The sequence below is a fragment of the Cotesia typhae genome, unplaced genomic scaffold, assembly GCF_013202065.1.
Source record: "Cotesia typhae breed Kobodo isofemale line unplaced genomic scaffold, CoteBio_Ctyphae contig_22, whole genome shotgun sequence".
In the NCBI taxonomy this organism is placed as follows: Eukaryota; Metazoa; Arthropoda; class Insecta; order Hymenoptera; family Braconidae; genus Cotesia; species Cotesia typhae.
The window spans coordinates 4,754,931-4,767,677 of record NW_027423728.1 but is presented as its reverse complement, the minus strand read 5'-3'; the positions used below and the strand labels follow the sequence as shown (position 1 = coordinate 4,767,677).

Below are 12,747 nucleotides of genomic sequence, written 5' to 3'. Positions count from 1 at the left end.
GTAGAAGTAAATTTTATTTGATGTGAATCTCTTATTCACATTTTGCTGTTTCTTTTACTAAGCTCGCGATTGAAGAGCAAGTTGTATTTTCAGTAGAGTTTTTTTTTTTAAAGAGATCAACTTAAAAAGTTTTGCACACCTCGTCACGCAAAGGCGTTTGAAGATTCGCTTTTTGCTCTACTTTTTTATACTAGTGAATGACGCTAATAAAGACGCTTTTTTTGTTCGCTTTAACCACAAAAACTACTGAACAGTTTGGCATCAATCTTCTTTAGTAAGATGCAGCGTGTTTTGGTGAAGGTATTAGAGTATAATACGTCATTGATTACTCAGTATATTTATTTAGTTTGAATAATAATACATTTTTATCACAAATTCATTTCATTTGATATTGTCATTTATTTGAATGAAATATTATATATAAATACATTATTTATGGATATATATATATATATATATATATATATATATATATATATATATATATATATATATATATATATATAAATATACAATCGTGGCCATTAATTTGAGAAAGTTTTTCGTTGTTTTTAATATTATATAAATATAATATTTGTAAAATCTATAGAATACATAAAAAAATTAATGGAAGTACTCAAATAAAAGGTCGCAATGAGTGTAATATTGAGATGAGTTCATATCTTGATAAATATCATTAGCTGACAAGATAAAATGTAATTTTTAAATTATTGACAGTTCGATTAAATTTTTTCTTTATTTATTTTACCCAAGATAAATGCAATTTGACTGAAAAGACCTAAAAGAATTAATTCCTTAAATTTATTACAATTCGGACAAATAATTTTTCGTTACAATTTTTTTTTTCGAGTAGAAAAAAAAAATTTGACCTAATTTTTGAGAGAGGTCGTGGTGCCCCACTCTCTTCTATTTGATTTAGAATAAAAATTTTATAAAATGCCCAGCGAAGAGGGCAAGGAATTACTTGTTATAAGTAAATGAAAATTATACTATAACTTTAATTATATTTAACGAAGCTGGATGTAGGATTTTAATACTAAAAGCGCACTTTAATAAATGAGTCAGATCATTTTTGACATGATTAAAGAAAATTAAAAAAAGTCAATTCATTGGCAGATAAATGTATTTATTTGATTTGATAAAATTATCAAGTTTATAATGTAAAAAAATTTTAAAAAAGAGCTTAATACCAACAAAACTAATTAAAACGGACTGAGTGCAGCTAAATTAGTTTCATTTATACGAGTAGAAGCTTAATTAATTTCTGTACTATGAATTCTCAAGTCAATTAATACTGATGGTCTCTTTATATGGTACGAAAATATTGAAAAAATAAATTAAAATGCTTGGGTTTGCGAATCAATTAATTGTTTTTTTTTATCTATATTTTAGAAATAGTCAATTTATAAACCAATAACTCAGCAATTTAAATTTATTTTCTTACTTAAGAAAACTTTTTATTGCCATCGACAAAATTCAAGAACGTATAATATAAGCGAGTCTCAAAGAAGAGCATCAGTTTTTTTAAAATAATTTTCACAAGACTTTTATTGTAATTTTACAGTAATCTACGGAAATACTTGTCACGACATTGATCTCTACTAAGCTCGTTATAGAAATTTCAATAAAATAATTTTGTACATCTCAAAACTATCGTAATTGTGATCATCGTATCAAAAATAATAACCCCGTAAAATCAATAACAGCCTAATTGACATTCGTAACAAGACACTCGATATCAATTACCCGAAGGACCGAAACTATTAGTCCAGCGCAGTAAGTACTCCTGGTAACTCAGTATGCTCCAGCTTCCTCGAGCAGGACTGCAATTTTAATACTGCTCTCGTCAGCAGTTAACTTGTAAATTCTTACGGGAAATTATCTCCGTGGAAAAACACATTTATCAGTAGCACACAACAAAGCTTATTTGATATATATGTATCTTTTGATCAGTAATGTCAATTCAATACCTATCATCAATTTTTGGCTCATCCGATCCTTCTTATACTCAATGTTTATTGGTGATATTTTGACAACAGTCCACTCTTTTTCGAATAAAATTTAATGAGTAAGGTATATCGCTTTGTTCAAACAAAGCGTCTGTTTTTTCAAATTTCTTGCTTTACCAAACACTCTTGTTAATCCAATAATTCACTCGAAATTCTCAATGGGACACTCGATATCAATTATTCAAACTACTGAACTATGATCGACTATAAATTTCGCTGACTAAGTTTAAATGTCAAGAACTTGATACCTGATTGTAAAGTTATTCTCAAGACAAACATTACACGTCGATTGGCACTAATTAAAAGGACTCACCAAAACGGCACTTGGACATTTCCGCATACTAATTGCCTTTCTATTCAATCTCTCATCAATTAATCTATAGGGGTGACTCCTAGGTGCTCAAAATTATAAACTCGATCGAACTTTATCAGACAACTACCTCTATTAGTTCTCACGCTGGCAATTTACAAGGTTTTTTTCATCGGCATTTATTCCTCTGATTCACCATTTGTTAGGAAATATCCACTGGAAATAATTTGTTCAAATATTTATTTTTTTTTTTTTCGCGAGAAAAGAAATCAGAATTGAAATATAATGCATTTTTTAATCTGGTGGAAGGAATTAAAAGTTTTCACTGTTTTTTTTTTTGTTTCTGTCAAGGCAATTTTTTTTTTTTTTTCTATTTAAATTTATTGGACACGCTCACTTGATTCTTTTGCTTCACAATATTTGTATACATATACATTATTTAATTGCATAATATAGTACAATATGGAGTAGTATAACTGGAGAAGAGCACTATTTCGTAAGCTTCTCATGCCTATTTTTATCAGTCACTGTTTTATTTTGTTTATTCACTTGTTTTTACTTTTTCAATTTCGGCGTAAATGAATTTCGACTGTGTATTTCTACTGCGTTTAAGTTTCTTCTATCTGTAAATTTATCATTTCAGAGTACGTGGTTATTTTCTCAATAGAACGTGCTAGGAAAAATAAATCACGAGACGTGGCTTAAATCTGTGTTGACTGATGTTTAGATTCCAGATGGTTTATTGCTATCCACTCAAACTTTATTGCTAAGAAATTTAAACATTTAACTTGTTATTTGTTATTTGTATCAGCTAAAATTCGATTCAAATATTTGTCGTCGGGCTTTTAAAGGTTTTTCTGACAGTAGATTTATTAAGTACATAAAATTTTCCTCTTTTATAATCATGAGACATCTTTCAGAAGGGTAAAACTGTCATGGGGTACAATTTTCGAAATATAATTTAGATTTAATTTGCTATAGAAATCCATAAAAATTTTTTTTACGGATTATAAATTTTTATTTTACATGAAACATTTTGTATTAAACGACCACATCAGTATCATCGACGTAAAATGATCACTCTAAGAGATTTATTGCTTCCTGCGGCTATAGAGCACCAGATACAGACCGCTTCGATCTATTTTCAATGAATTTACCGTCAAATACTTTGTAGTTACTGTAATTGAAAAATTTTATTGTGAATTTCCACATAAAAACAGAATATTGATCACTAACAATTGGTGATTAAAAGTAAGTGTTTGCTAGCTACAAATTATTAAAATAAATCATTAATAGTTCTAAATAACTCTTCAACATATCGAAAGTTGTAAACAAGATTAATAAGATTAAGATAACAATTTATAGTCTTATTATTTTTAAATTTTGGCTAGAATTTTGGATAGTCCCTAAAGCGACACTCCTTACGCTGCTAAAAATTCCCGTAATAAATAAAATTTTATTTACTTTATCAGTTTAATGCCTAAAAAATTTGATTATTCACAAAAATTATCATAATTGTTACATGAAAAAAATTTATCAACACTTTAAAAGTGACTTTTACTGCTGCTGTGATTAATTCTGATATCTTTAACAAAATATCAAACGAATGGACAAAAAATTGCCGTCATAGCTAAAATTAAAAAACAATAAGTATAAATTCATATCCTAAGTAAAAGTTATCGCGCGATAAATATCATCTCTAGATACGGAAACGTAACCGGTTTAGCTGAAGAAATTTCTTCAGTAAAAAATGAAGATGAATTTTTATAATTTTTATTTAAGAGACTAGTTTAGACGGAAAAATAGATTTTTGAAACTTTGATACTGAAAGAAAATTCTTTACATGAAGAATAACGATCTACGATAATTTTCTTTTCTTAAAAAGACGCGCTCCATTCAAGTAAAGTATTTGTTTTTATAGCAAAAAAAAAAAAATCCGAATCTTTTTGTTACCTTTTATGGAATTTTTTTGATACTCTCCGGCATATAAAATAAAATAAAATAAAAGGTCAAAAAAATAAAGTCAACAGGACAATAGAAGGAAAATAGCTGCATAAATTCCGTTGCTTTTTTAATAATTAAGATAGAATTTATAAGTTACATCCATTAAATTATATTATAATTTTGCTAAATTTTATAAAACTATTTTAATAAAAATTTTTTCCACTTTTATAATTTTTTAAGGTGAATAAAAAATATTCAAAATAAAAAATTTCTTGCCTCAATTTAAAAGAAAATAACTAAAAAATAATTAAAAATAATTCATGTACCGGTACCTCACTAATTACTAATTAGTCATAACTCAGAAGTTTCTAATGAGAAAACTTTGTAAAATTTTTTCACGTATCTTAAGAATACTTGCTTATAAGTAACATTTGATCTTCTTAAAAATTTTCCAATATAAGTATAGAATATTAAAAACTTGTAGAAGCTAATTTATCTTCTTATGATACTTTTTGAGTGATGGACGAAAGTTTTTTTATTTAATAATTTGCAAATGCATGTAAACACAATTTTATGTTTTAATTTATTAAAATGACTTAAAAAGAACAAAAGAAGTAAGTTTGTATTTTTTTACTCCATTTACTTGCCTTGATGGATTATTTAGGGATAATTCATTAATAAATTGGGGTAAGTAATCCCGCTGAATAGCACCGAGTACTCGGCTGGGAATCGAACCCAGACCCACACGATTACACGGCGGCTTTACCCTAAGCTCTATAGAGTACGCAATTTAATTTACTCATGTCGAGCTACACGCTCTATTAAATACTAATATTTTTAATTCCGGAATTCTTTTCAACAGTCATTCCCTTTAGAGCTTTCATATATATTCATTTTGATAACATTTTCAGTAGATTTGATAAAAATCTAACTATTGATGGAACTCATGATGGAACTTTTAAAAAATTTTGATATATTTCGATTCAATTCATCAAACTGATTAAAAAAATACATATATAAATATATATGGGATATAACGCGACTTGTCAGGACGATAGTGTCTACAATTAGCAACGGATCTCCATCAAACTCAACATACTTATTCTACTGACTACTACAAAGGTCAAGTTCAAAGATGAGCTCAATCGGTTAAATAGTTTTGAAATTATGAAATTTTAAAATTTTGTAAATTTCATAATCTCTAAATTGCAATCTTTTTTAATCATTATGAAATCTACTTCCATTTCGGCTGCCAAATAATCTTTTTTGTATCATGTAATGGATTAATATAATAGTCGCTGTACTTAAAAAATTTGCAAGTGGATGAGTATGATTTTACGCTTCAGAAATAAAATAGAGAGGTTTTCATTGCTTTACAGTCTGCGGTATTATTTTTGATGATTTGAAATGAGTGGAAATTTAATTTATTGACATCAGTTAAATTTGATTCAATTTTCAGGGCAAATTCCCTGTCGAAAATTTAGTGAAATAATTCATCAAATTACAAATTTAACCATTCAAAAGATCAACTAAAATTTTTCTATTTTTTTTATCCAACTGAAATCAACAAAAATTTTATAATTAATTCAGCAATTTAAAAAATTTTTTATTCTACTTAAATTTATTTTATGCATCGAAAAAAATTCAGTATATAATCGTACCCTGAAAATTTTACAGAATTTAATGCACTGAAAAATAATAAAAATGATTCTTTTGCACCTTGTCGAGCACTAGATTCTCAGCCGTAACATAATGTAATAAAACGTACGTTCCGAGATTAAATATTTTTTATCTAAAAAAAATATTATACATTATTTACTGGCAGTATCAAACTCACGTTCTGTAAATAAAAAGCTTTTTACGACACGAGTACATTGAAAACTGGTAAAGAACAAAAAATTTCTTAATATTCTTTTGTAAAAATACGGTCCAATATATTCGAATAAATATTTTAATAAATTGCATACCTTAAATACGAGCACCAAGTATGATTTATGATTGACTATAAATCAAAATTAAACACATCGGGAAAGTAATAAAAATATTAGAAAATTTAAAACAGTATCAAAGTTACTAGTGAAAACTTGTTCTATACTCAAACTTTACTTTGGTCAATTTACATATGACACGAGTGCTTCAGACATGCACATTTGAATTTACCAAACTTTTATTCTATAAATTTCAATGAATTTAATTGAATAAATCATTTTTTTTTTTTTTTTTTTTTACAAAAAATTATCGTTTCCTCAAATCTTACCGCTTGCACCCTACGATTATTTCAATAAATATTCTAAACCCTGCGATTTAAAAAAAGTGAAATTGATTTATAAAACCTTAATCCACAAAAACTCGAAGAAAAAATTACGAGAATACTTAGTAGGCATAAAAAAAATATCTTTATGCTAAATTCGGAGATTTAACCTCTGAATTATAAAAATCTCAACACATTATATTACCATTAAAATTTTTTTTTAACCCTCTGAGCCCTTAAATTAAGTCAAGGGGGCTCTTAGAACTTTAACTCAAGAAAAAAAATGAAGTAAATAGCGATATTATTTAAAGTATATGAAAAATATCGTAAAATACAAAGCAGAGAAATGAAATTTGGGACTGAAGCTAAGTAGTAAATTTTGTCTTCCTGGATAAATAATAAATAGGGCTGACTTACCCTAACAAGTTGTGCGTACGCCGTCGGAATATCAAGTACTAATACTCATAGTAATATTATAAAGAGCCAGTCAGCTCTAATATAAGAATTAGGATTAGTGTAAGTACAAGTACAAGGGGAAGGGAGGAAACGAAATAAATTAAAGTGTATGATTGCTACGGTAGACCGAGTTAGATACACATTAATTACACAAATTATAACAGACGATAAAAACTGTACAAGCTATAAATAATTAACTACCAGCAATAAATAAAAAGTGATTACCTCGTGAAGAATATAAAAAATAATATCCAACAAGTAAATTCTTATATTCTAGTAGGATTCTTTTTTGCGCATTGTCACTTTGTTTTTTCGCGATATAAAATTGTTTTATGGGTAGTCAGTTAGATAAGCCGGTTAGTTAAATAACACCACCGTAAATAATTGTCCGCTGATCTGAATAATTTAAATGTTCTGATAAGACTTACACCGGTGGCTGACCATTAAGCTAGTAGAGCAATTATATGTACCATGCGGACACTATTTATGTTTAGAACGCTGAGATTTTACTTACAGTGCATCAACATGGCTAATTGTCATAGTTTTTCGTACTTTTACTTTTTAGTATTATTTGTTTTTATTTTTAACGGCGGTAAGTTTTTTAGCGGTGAGGTTTGATTTTTTTTTTAATTTGTGGAATTTTTTTTATTTTTTAGCCGATGCTGTGACGCAGGAAACGTTGGACTCTATTTTTTTACGCTTATACACGGGGTAAACATTAATTAATTTCATCAATTTTATTGAATTTATTCGAGATAATTAAATTGAAATACATGATTTATAAATTAAATTATGTCTAGAAAATGTTATTAAAAGAATTCCGCGAGTGAAATTGTAAATAACGACTATAGGTTAGGGTGGGTCAAAAAAATCGAATAATTTATTTTTGACTTTATACTCTGAAAAATAGGTTCGTAGACACCTAAAAAGAATTCTCTCCAAGTATAAGCTCTTAATTATAACGGGAAGGTCCTCCGCTTTGCGGGTTTCTAATTTTTTCGAATAATCAGATAAAAAAATTTATATCTCGCTTCCAACTGCTTGGAAAAATATTCCGTGGCATAGATTTTGTGAGAAATTGAATGCTTTACAAAAAAGGTCTCTTATGACTTTTTCAAAAACTCAACCGATTAAAAGATATTCATAGTTGAAGTTTGGCTATTTTAAGGAAAATATTCGTTTTTATTATGAATTTTATAAGTCGATGAAAAAAAATTATTTCGGATTGCGGAACTCATGATTTTGTAGGAAATTTACTGCTCTACAAAAATGGTCTCTTATGATTTTTTGATTAAGTGAAACCGTTACGAGATATTCATCGTCAAACATTAACGAATACCAATATTTCCAGTTTTTGATCAATAATTCGATAAATTTTAATTTAAACTATGAGTTTCAGGAAAATTTACATAAATTTGAGTTTCGATCGATAAAGAAATGTTATAAACAATTTTTTTAATATTGTTTTCAGTCTTGAGCTTGTTTGATTGCATTAAAACAAGAAATTAGAGCATTTTTTTCGACATATAGCCAATGATTAGTTTAATTTGAAGTGAATGACATATTTCTTTGTCAAATTTAATATGAAAAGTATTGAATCAAGTAAGAAACAACCAGTATTTAACTTTTTTATAGATAAATTTTTTATTGAATTATCAATTGCAATATAATTGTCTATATTTTTAACATAACAGTACGCTATTACTATAAATAATTTCTTTTATTACAATTTGGGAATGTTTTTTGATGTTCTTTGACAACTTGCAATAAGTACTGGAATTGTTCTTCATTTTTTGTCAAGCATTGATTATATTCACTGACTAATGCAACAGCTCGCTCTGCTGAATCATTGACAACTTTTAGTTGTTGAAAGTATTCTTTATTTTCGAGATAACTCTCATTAGTAAGCCATAATTCAACATCGACATCAAGAAAGTCATACGGTAGATCGAAGATTTTGAAAAGATTTAATGACTTTTTAGACACAAAGTCACTCAGAGTTCTCTGCGCCAATGAATTCAAATCTTTTTAGCAATTACAAATCTTTTAGCTTTAGAATCTGTACCTTCACGAGTATTAACAGCTTCAACAATACTTTTTTTTACTTCTAATGGAACGCCATCGTCAAACAGTGATAAAATGGCAAGTTCATCGCTCAAATACCATAAGTGCGAAATCATTTTTTCACACGTAGCTGAAGAAATCAAAGGATTGATATGTTTGTACTCCAATAAATTTTTCATAAACTGCAAGTCATGATAAGCAGCAGTTGTTGCAGAAGAGTTGATGAAAACCAAGCTTTTAAATACAATGTGACTATAAAAATACAGAAATGACGAAGACCATGCAATTCTTTCTGAGAGAGTTTGAATTCATCTCTGAATAGATACATTTTCAAACTATAAATGGCCTTAGCCATCCATCTAGCATGATGAACAGCACCAGGACGTTTGAAAGAAATCTTTTCTTGAGGCATTTCTCCAAGGAAAATCAATGATAATTCCAATAATTCTTTATCTAACTTATTATAACATTTCTTTATCGATCGAAACTCAAATTTATGTAAATTTTCCTGAAACTCATAGTTTAAATTAAAATTTATCGAATTATTGATCAAAAACTGGAAATATTGATATTCGTTAATGTTTGACGATGAATATCTCGTAACGGCTTCACTTAATCAAAAAATCATAAGAGACCATTTTTGTAGAGCAGTAAATTTCCTACAAAATCATGAGTTCCGCAATCCGAAATAATTTTTTTCATCGACTTATAAAATTCATAATAAAAACGAATATTTTCCTTAAAATAGCCAAACTTCAACTATGAATATCTTTTAATCGGTTGAGTTTTTGAAAAAGTCATAAGAGACCTTTTTTGTAAAGCATTCAATTTCTCACAAAATCTATGCCACGGAATATTTTTCCAAGCAGTTGGAAGCGAGATATAAATTTTTTTATCTGATTATTCGAAAAAAATAGAAACCCGCAAAGCGGAGGACCTTCCCGTTATAATTAAGAGCTTATACTTGGAGAGAATTCTTTTTAGGTGTCTACGAACCTATTTTTCAGAGTATAAAATCAAAAATAAATTATTCGATTTTTTTGACCCACCCTACTATAGGTGCATTTTTTTTAAATATTGTGTGTTCATTTCAGTAGAAATTGTTTCAGTTATTGAATTTTTTTTTCTACTGTAAAACTAAAAAATATTGAATTCACTTTTTTATTGAGCACTTAAATTATTTTTATTAATTTTTTAAAATGATTGCTAAAATTTTTCGTGCAAAAAAATTCAACTAATTTCGTATACGCGCTTATTAAAAAACATATTTTTTTTTTTGTTTGAAAAAGTATTAAAAATACTTACATCGCATTTTTTTTAACAAAAAATTTTAATTTTCATATTAAAATAATAAAAAAAAAAAAAAAATTCACTCAAACATTGAAATTTTTAAATATTCATTATTATAACTCTATTTTACTCGGAATTACATAAAAAAAAGCGTGTAAAATAGTAATTACCTTTACAGACTCGGTTAGTAGGTGCATTAAATTTAATGTTTCAACTCAACCAAATATCAATTAATATATGCTCGAATTTAAAAATATAAAATGTTGTGAAACTTTATTTAATCTTCAGCTTAGAAAATTAAAAATAAATTTACATTCGCCATTGATAATATTTCCGGCAGCAGTAAAGAACAAAAATAAAAACGAGATTATCTCGATTAATTTTTAAAGAGGATGTCTTTGAAGTTTTAAAAAATCTTCGGCTTTAAAATTAATAGCTTTTAGATCATTTTCTTCGTCATAAAAAAAAAACCTGGACGATAAATGTCACTCAATTTATTTTCAAATTCAAATAATTATTCTAATCTGTTGGACTATATTTAATTTTATTATTAATTGTTAAATTTAAATCAAGGAAAAAATTTTTCAGAAACGATGCAAGCGAGTACATCGATGAAAATCTGAACAATTTGAAAAACTTACTTTCTCAAATCGATGACCATAGAAATATAACTATATACATCCACGGGTACACCGAAAGTATCAACAGTACCAGTGTAAAAACAATAGTTGATGGTAAAGTGATTGAAGTTCGATCAAATATTTATTTTATTTTCAATAATAGTCGTATTGTTTTCATTTGTACATGTGTTTACTCGATTTGAAACTTTGATTTCAACTTGAATTAAAAAAAATATTGTTTGCCCAAAGCATACATGACCCGAGGGGATCACATTGTCATGGCACTCGACTGGAGTCTGATTGCTAAGGAAAGTTACTTGGGAGTTGTTGCGAGTGTTGAAGCTGTAGGTACATATTTTGCCCGTGCAATTAGTAACATGTCTTGTGCGGATCATTCTATAACTCGAAGAATTCACATTGTTGCGCATTCGATGGGTTCTCATGTTGCTGGCGCCGCCGGAAGAAAAATCAATCCTTTATTGCCAAGAATTACTGGTTAGTTTTTTTTTTGTAGCGAATAAATAATAGTAATCATAATAATAATAATAAAATTTTAATAAAGGTTTAGATCCAGCTGGTCCTCTATTTAATCTCCTCCGAAATCCTCTATCAAGTTCAGACGCAGAATTCGTTGATATAATCCACACAGACGCAGGTCTCTACGGAAAAACCCTTGGCTCTGGTCACGTTGATTTTTGGCCAAACCGCGGAATCAGAACCCAACCAGGATGCCCTAAATCTGCAGCAATTTATAGCGAAGACGGTAATAAGCAACCAGAAATTTTTTTTTCTATTTGCAAATTAATTTTGCCGCAACTTTACATTACGATCTAACATCCGATATTTCTTGAATTGAGCACTTTGAAGTTGCTATGAAACGCGAGCTAGCTTTTTATTCCGCTTCTGGCTTCTTTCAAGCGATCCTTTTTAAGCACTTTTTTTTGTTCATTAATTTTATTCTTTCTATCCTCTCTTATTTGTGAATTTCTACTGATTCAAGCTTTATAATAATTGCTCTAGATTTATATCTGTATATATATATATATATATATATATATATATATATATATATATATATATATATATATATATATATATATATATATATACTATTATATATATATATATATATATATATATATATTTCTATGTTTTAGATTTCTGCAGTCATCATCGCTCATGGATTTTTTACGCAGAGTCCCTTCTATCGGAGAAAGCTTTTCTCGCTGTTAGGTGTTCATCCAATGGCAAGCCCTCATCCACAGACTTGCAAATCATTCCGATGGGTTATGCAACACCACGCGAAGCGTGAATAATATAAATTACTCTTTTATATATTTAAATTTATATATTTTATTAATAACCGGATTTTTCATTCCAGGCGTGGCAACTACTGTTTGATAACCTCGGCACAGAAACCATATGGATTACAAATGGATGGCGCTAAAGAACAGTGACTAATGCTAACCACGTTATGTACTAACGAGTTTTATTTTATTTTTAAAGTTATTCAAATAAAAATAAACTAAAAATACCTTCATATATTTTTTTTTATATTCTAAATTTATTGAGTGACGTTTTTTCTAAAATGACACATTCAACTGTCACTTTCATTTGAAATGTCTAATAATAGTTACGTCATTCTGGAAGATGTCATACGAATTTAAAAATTTTTAGATACTGTAAGGTTACTATTTTCTATACCAAAAAGAAAATTTGCTTAAAGTGAGCGGAAAATTTTGAAAAATAATTTTTTAATTCAAAAATTTTTCTTCATTTAAAATAATGATATTTTTCAAAACT

General features: G+C 27.8%; 2 protein-coding genes and 1 long non-coding RNA gene across 5 annotated transcripts in view; 1 reads left to right on the top strand and 2 right to left on the bottom strand.

The window, feature by feature from the left end:
- The window catches only part of LOC141538556 (RYamide receptor), a 32,992-nt gene that overhangs the window by 8,324 nt on the left and 11,921 nt on the right, over positions 1 to 12,747 (bottom strand). The gene's annotated exons all lie outside the window — the stretch shown is intronic.
- On the bottom strand, positions 2,731 to 6,105 carry LOC141538560 (uncharacterized). Its single transcript, XR_012481070.1, has 3 exons — positions 6,032 to 6,105; positions 5,925 to 5,951; positions 2,731 to 3,085 (listed from the first exon to the last, which is right to left on the bottom strand). It is a non-coding gene; the product is annotated as an uncharacterized LOC141538560 (long non-coding RNA).
- LOC141538559 (pancreatic triacylglycerol lipase-like) lies at positions 7,038 to 12,478 on the top strand. Its single transcript, XM_074260112.1, has 7 exons — positions 7,038 to 7,562; positions 7,627 to 7,681; positions 10,913 to 11,058; positions 11,194 to 11,439; positions 11,507 to 11,707; positions 12,102 to 12,252; positions 12,326 to 12,478. Exons 1-7 carry the CDS (start codon positions 7,442 to 7,444, stop codon positions 12,399 to 12,401), a joined length of 996 nt encoding a protein of 331 aa, XP_074116213.1. The 5' UTR covers positions 7,038 to 7,441; the 3' UTR covers positions 12,402 to 12,478.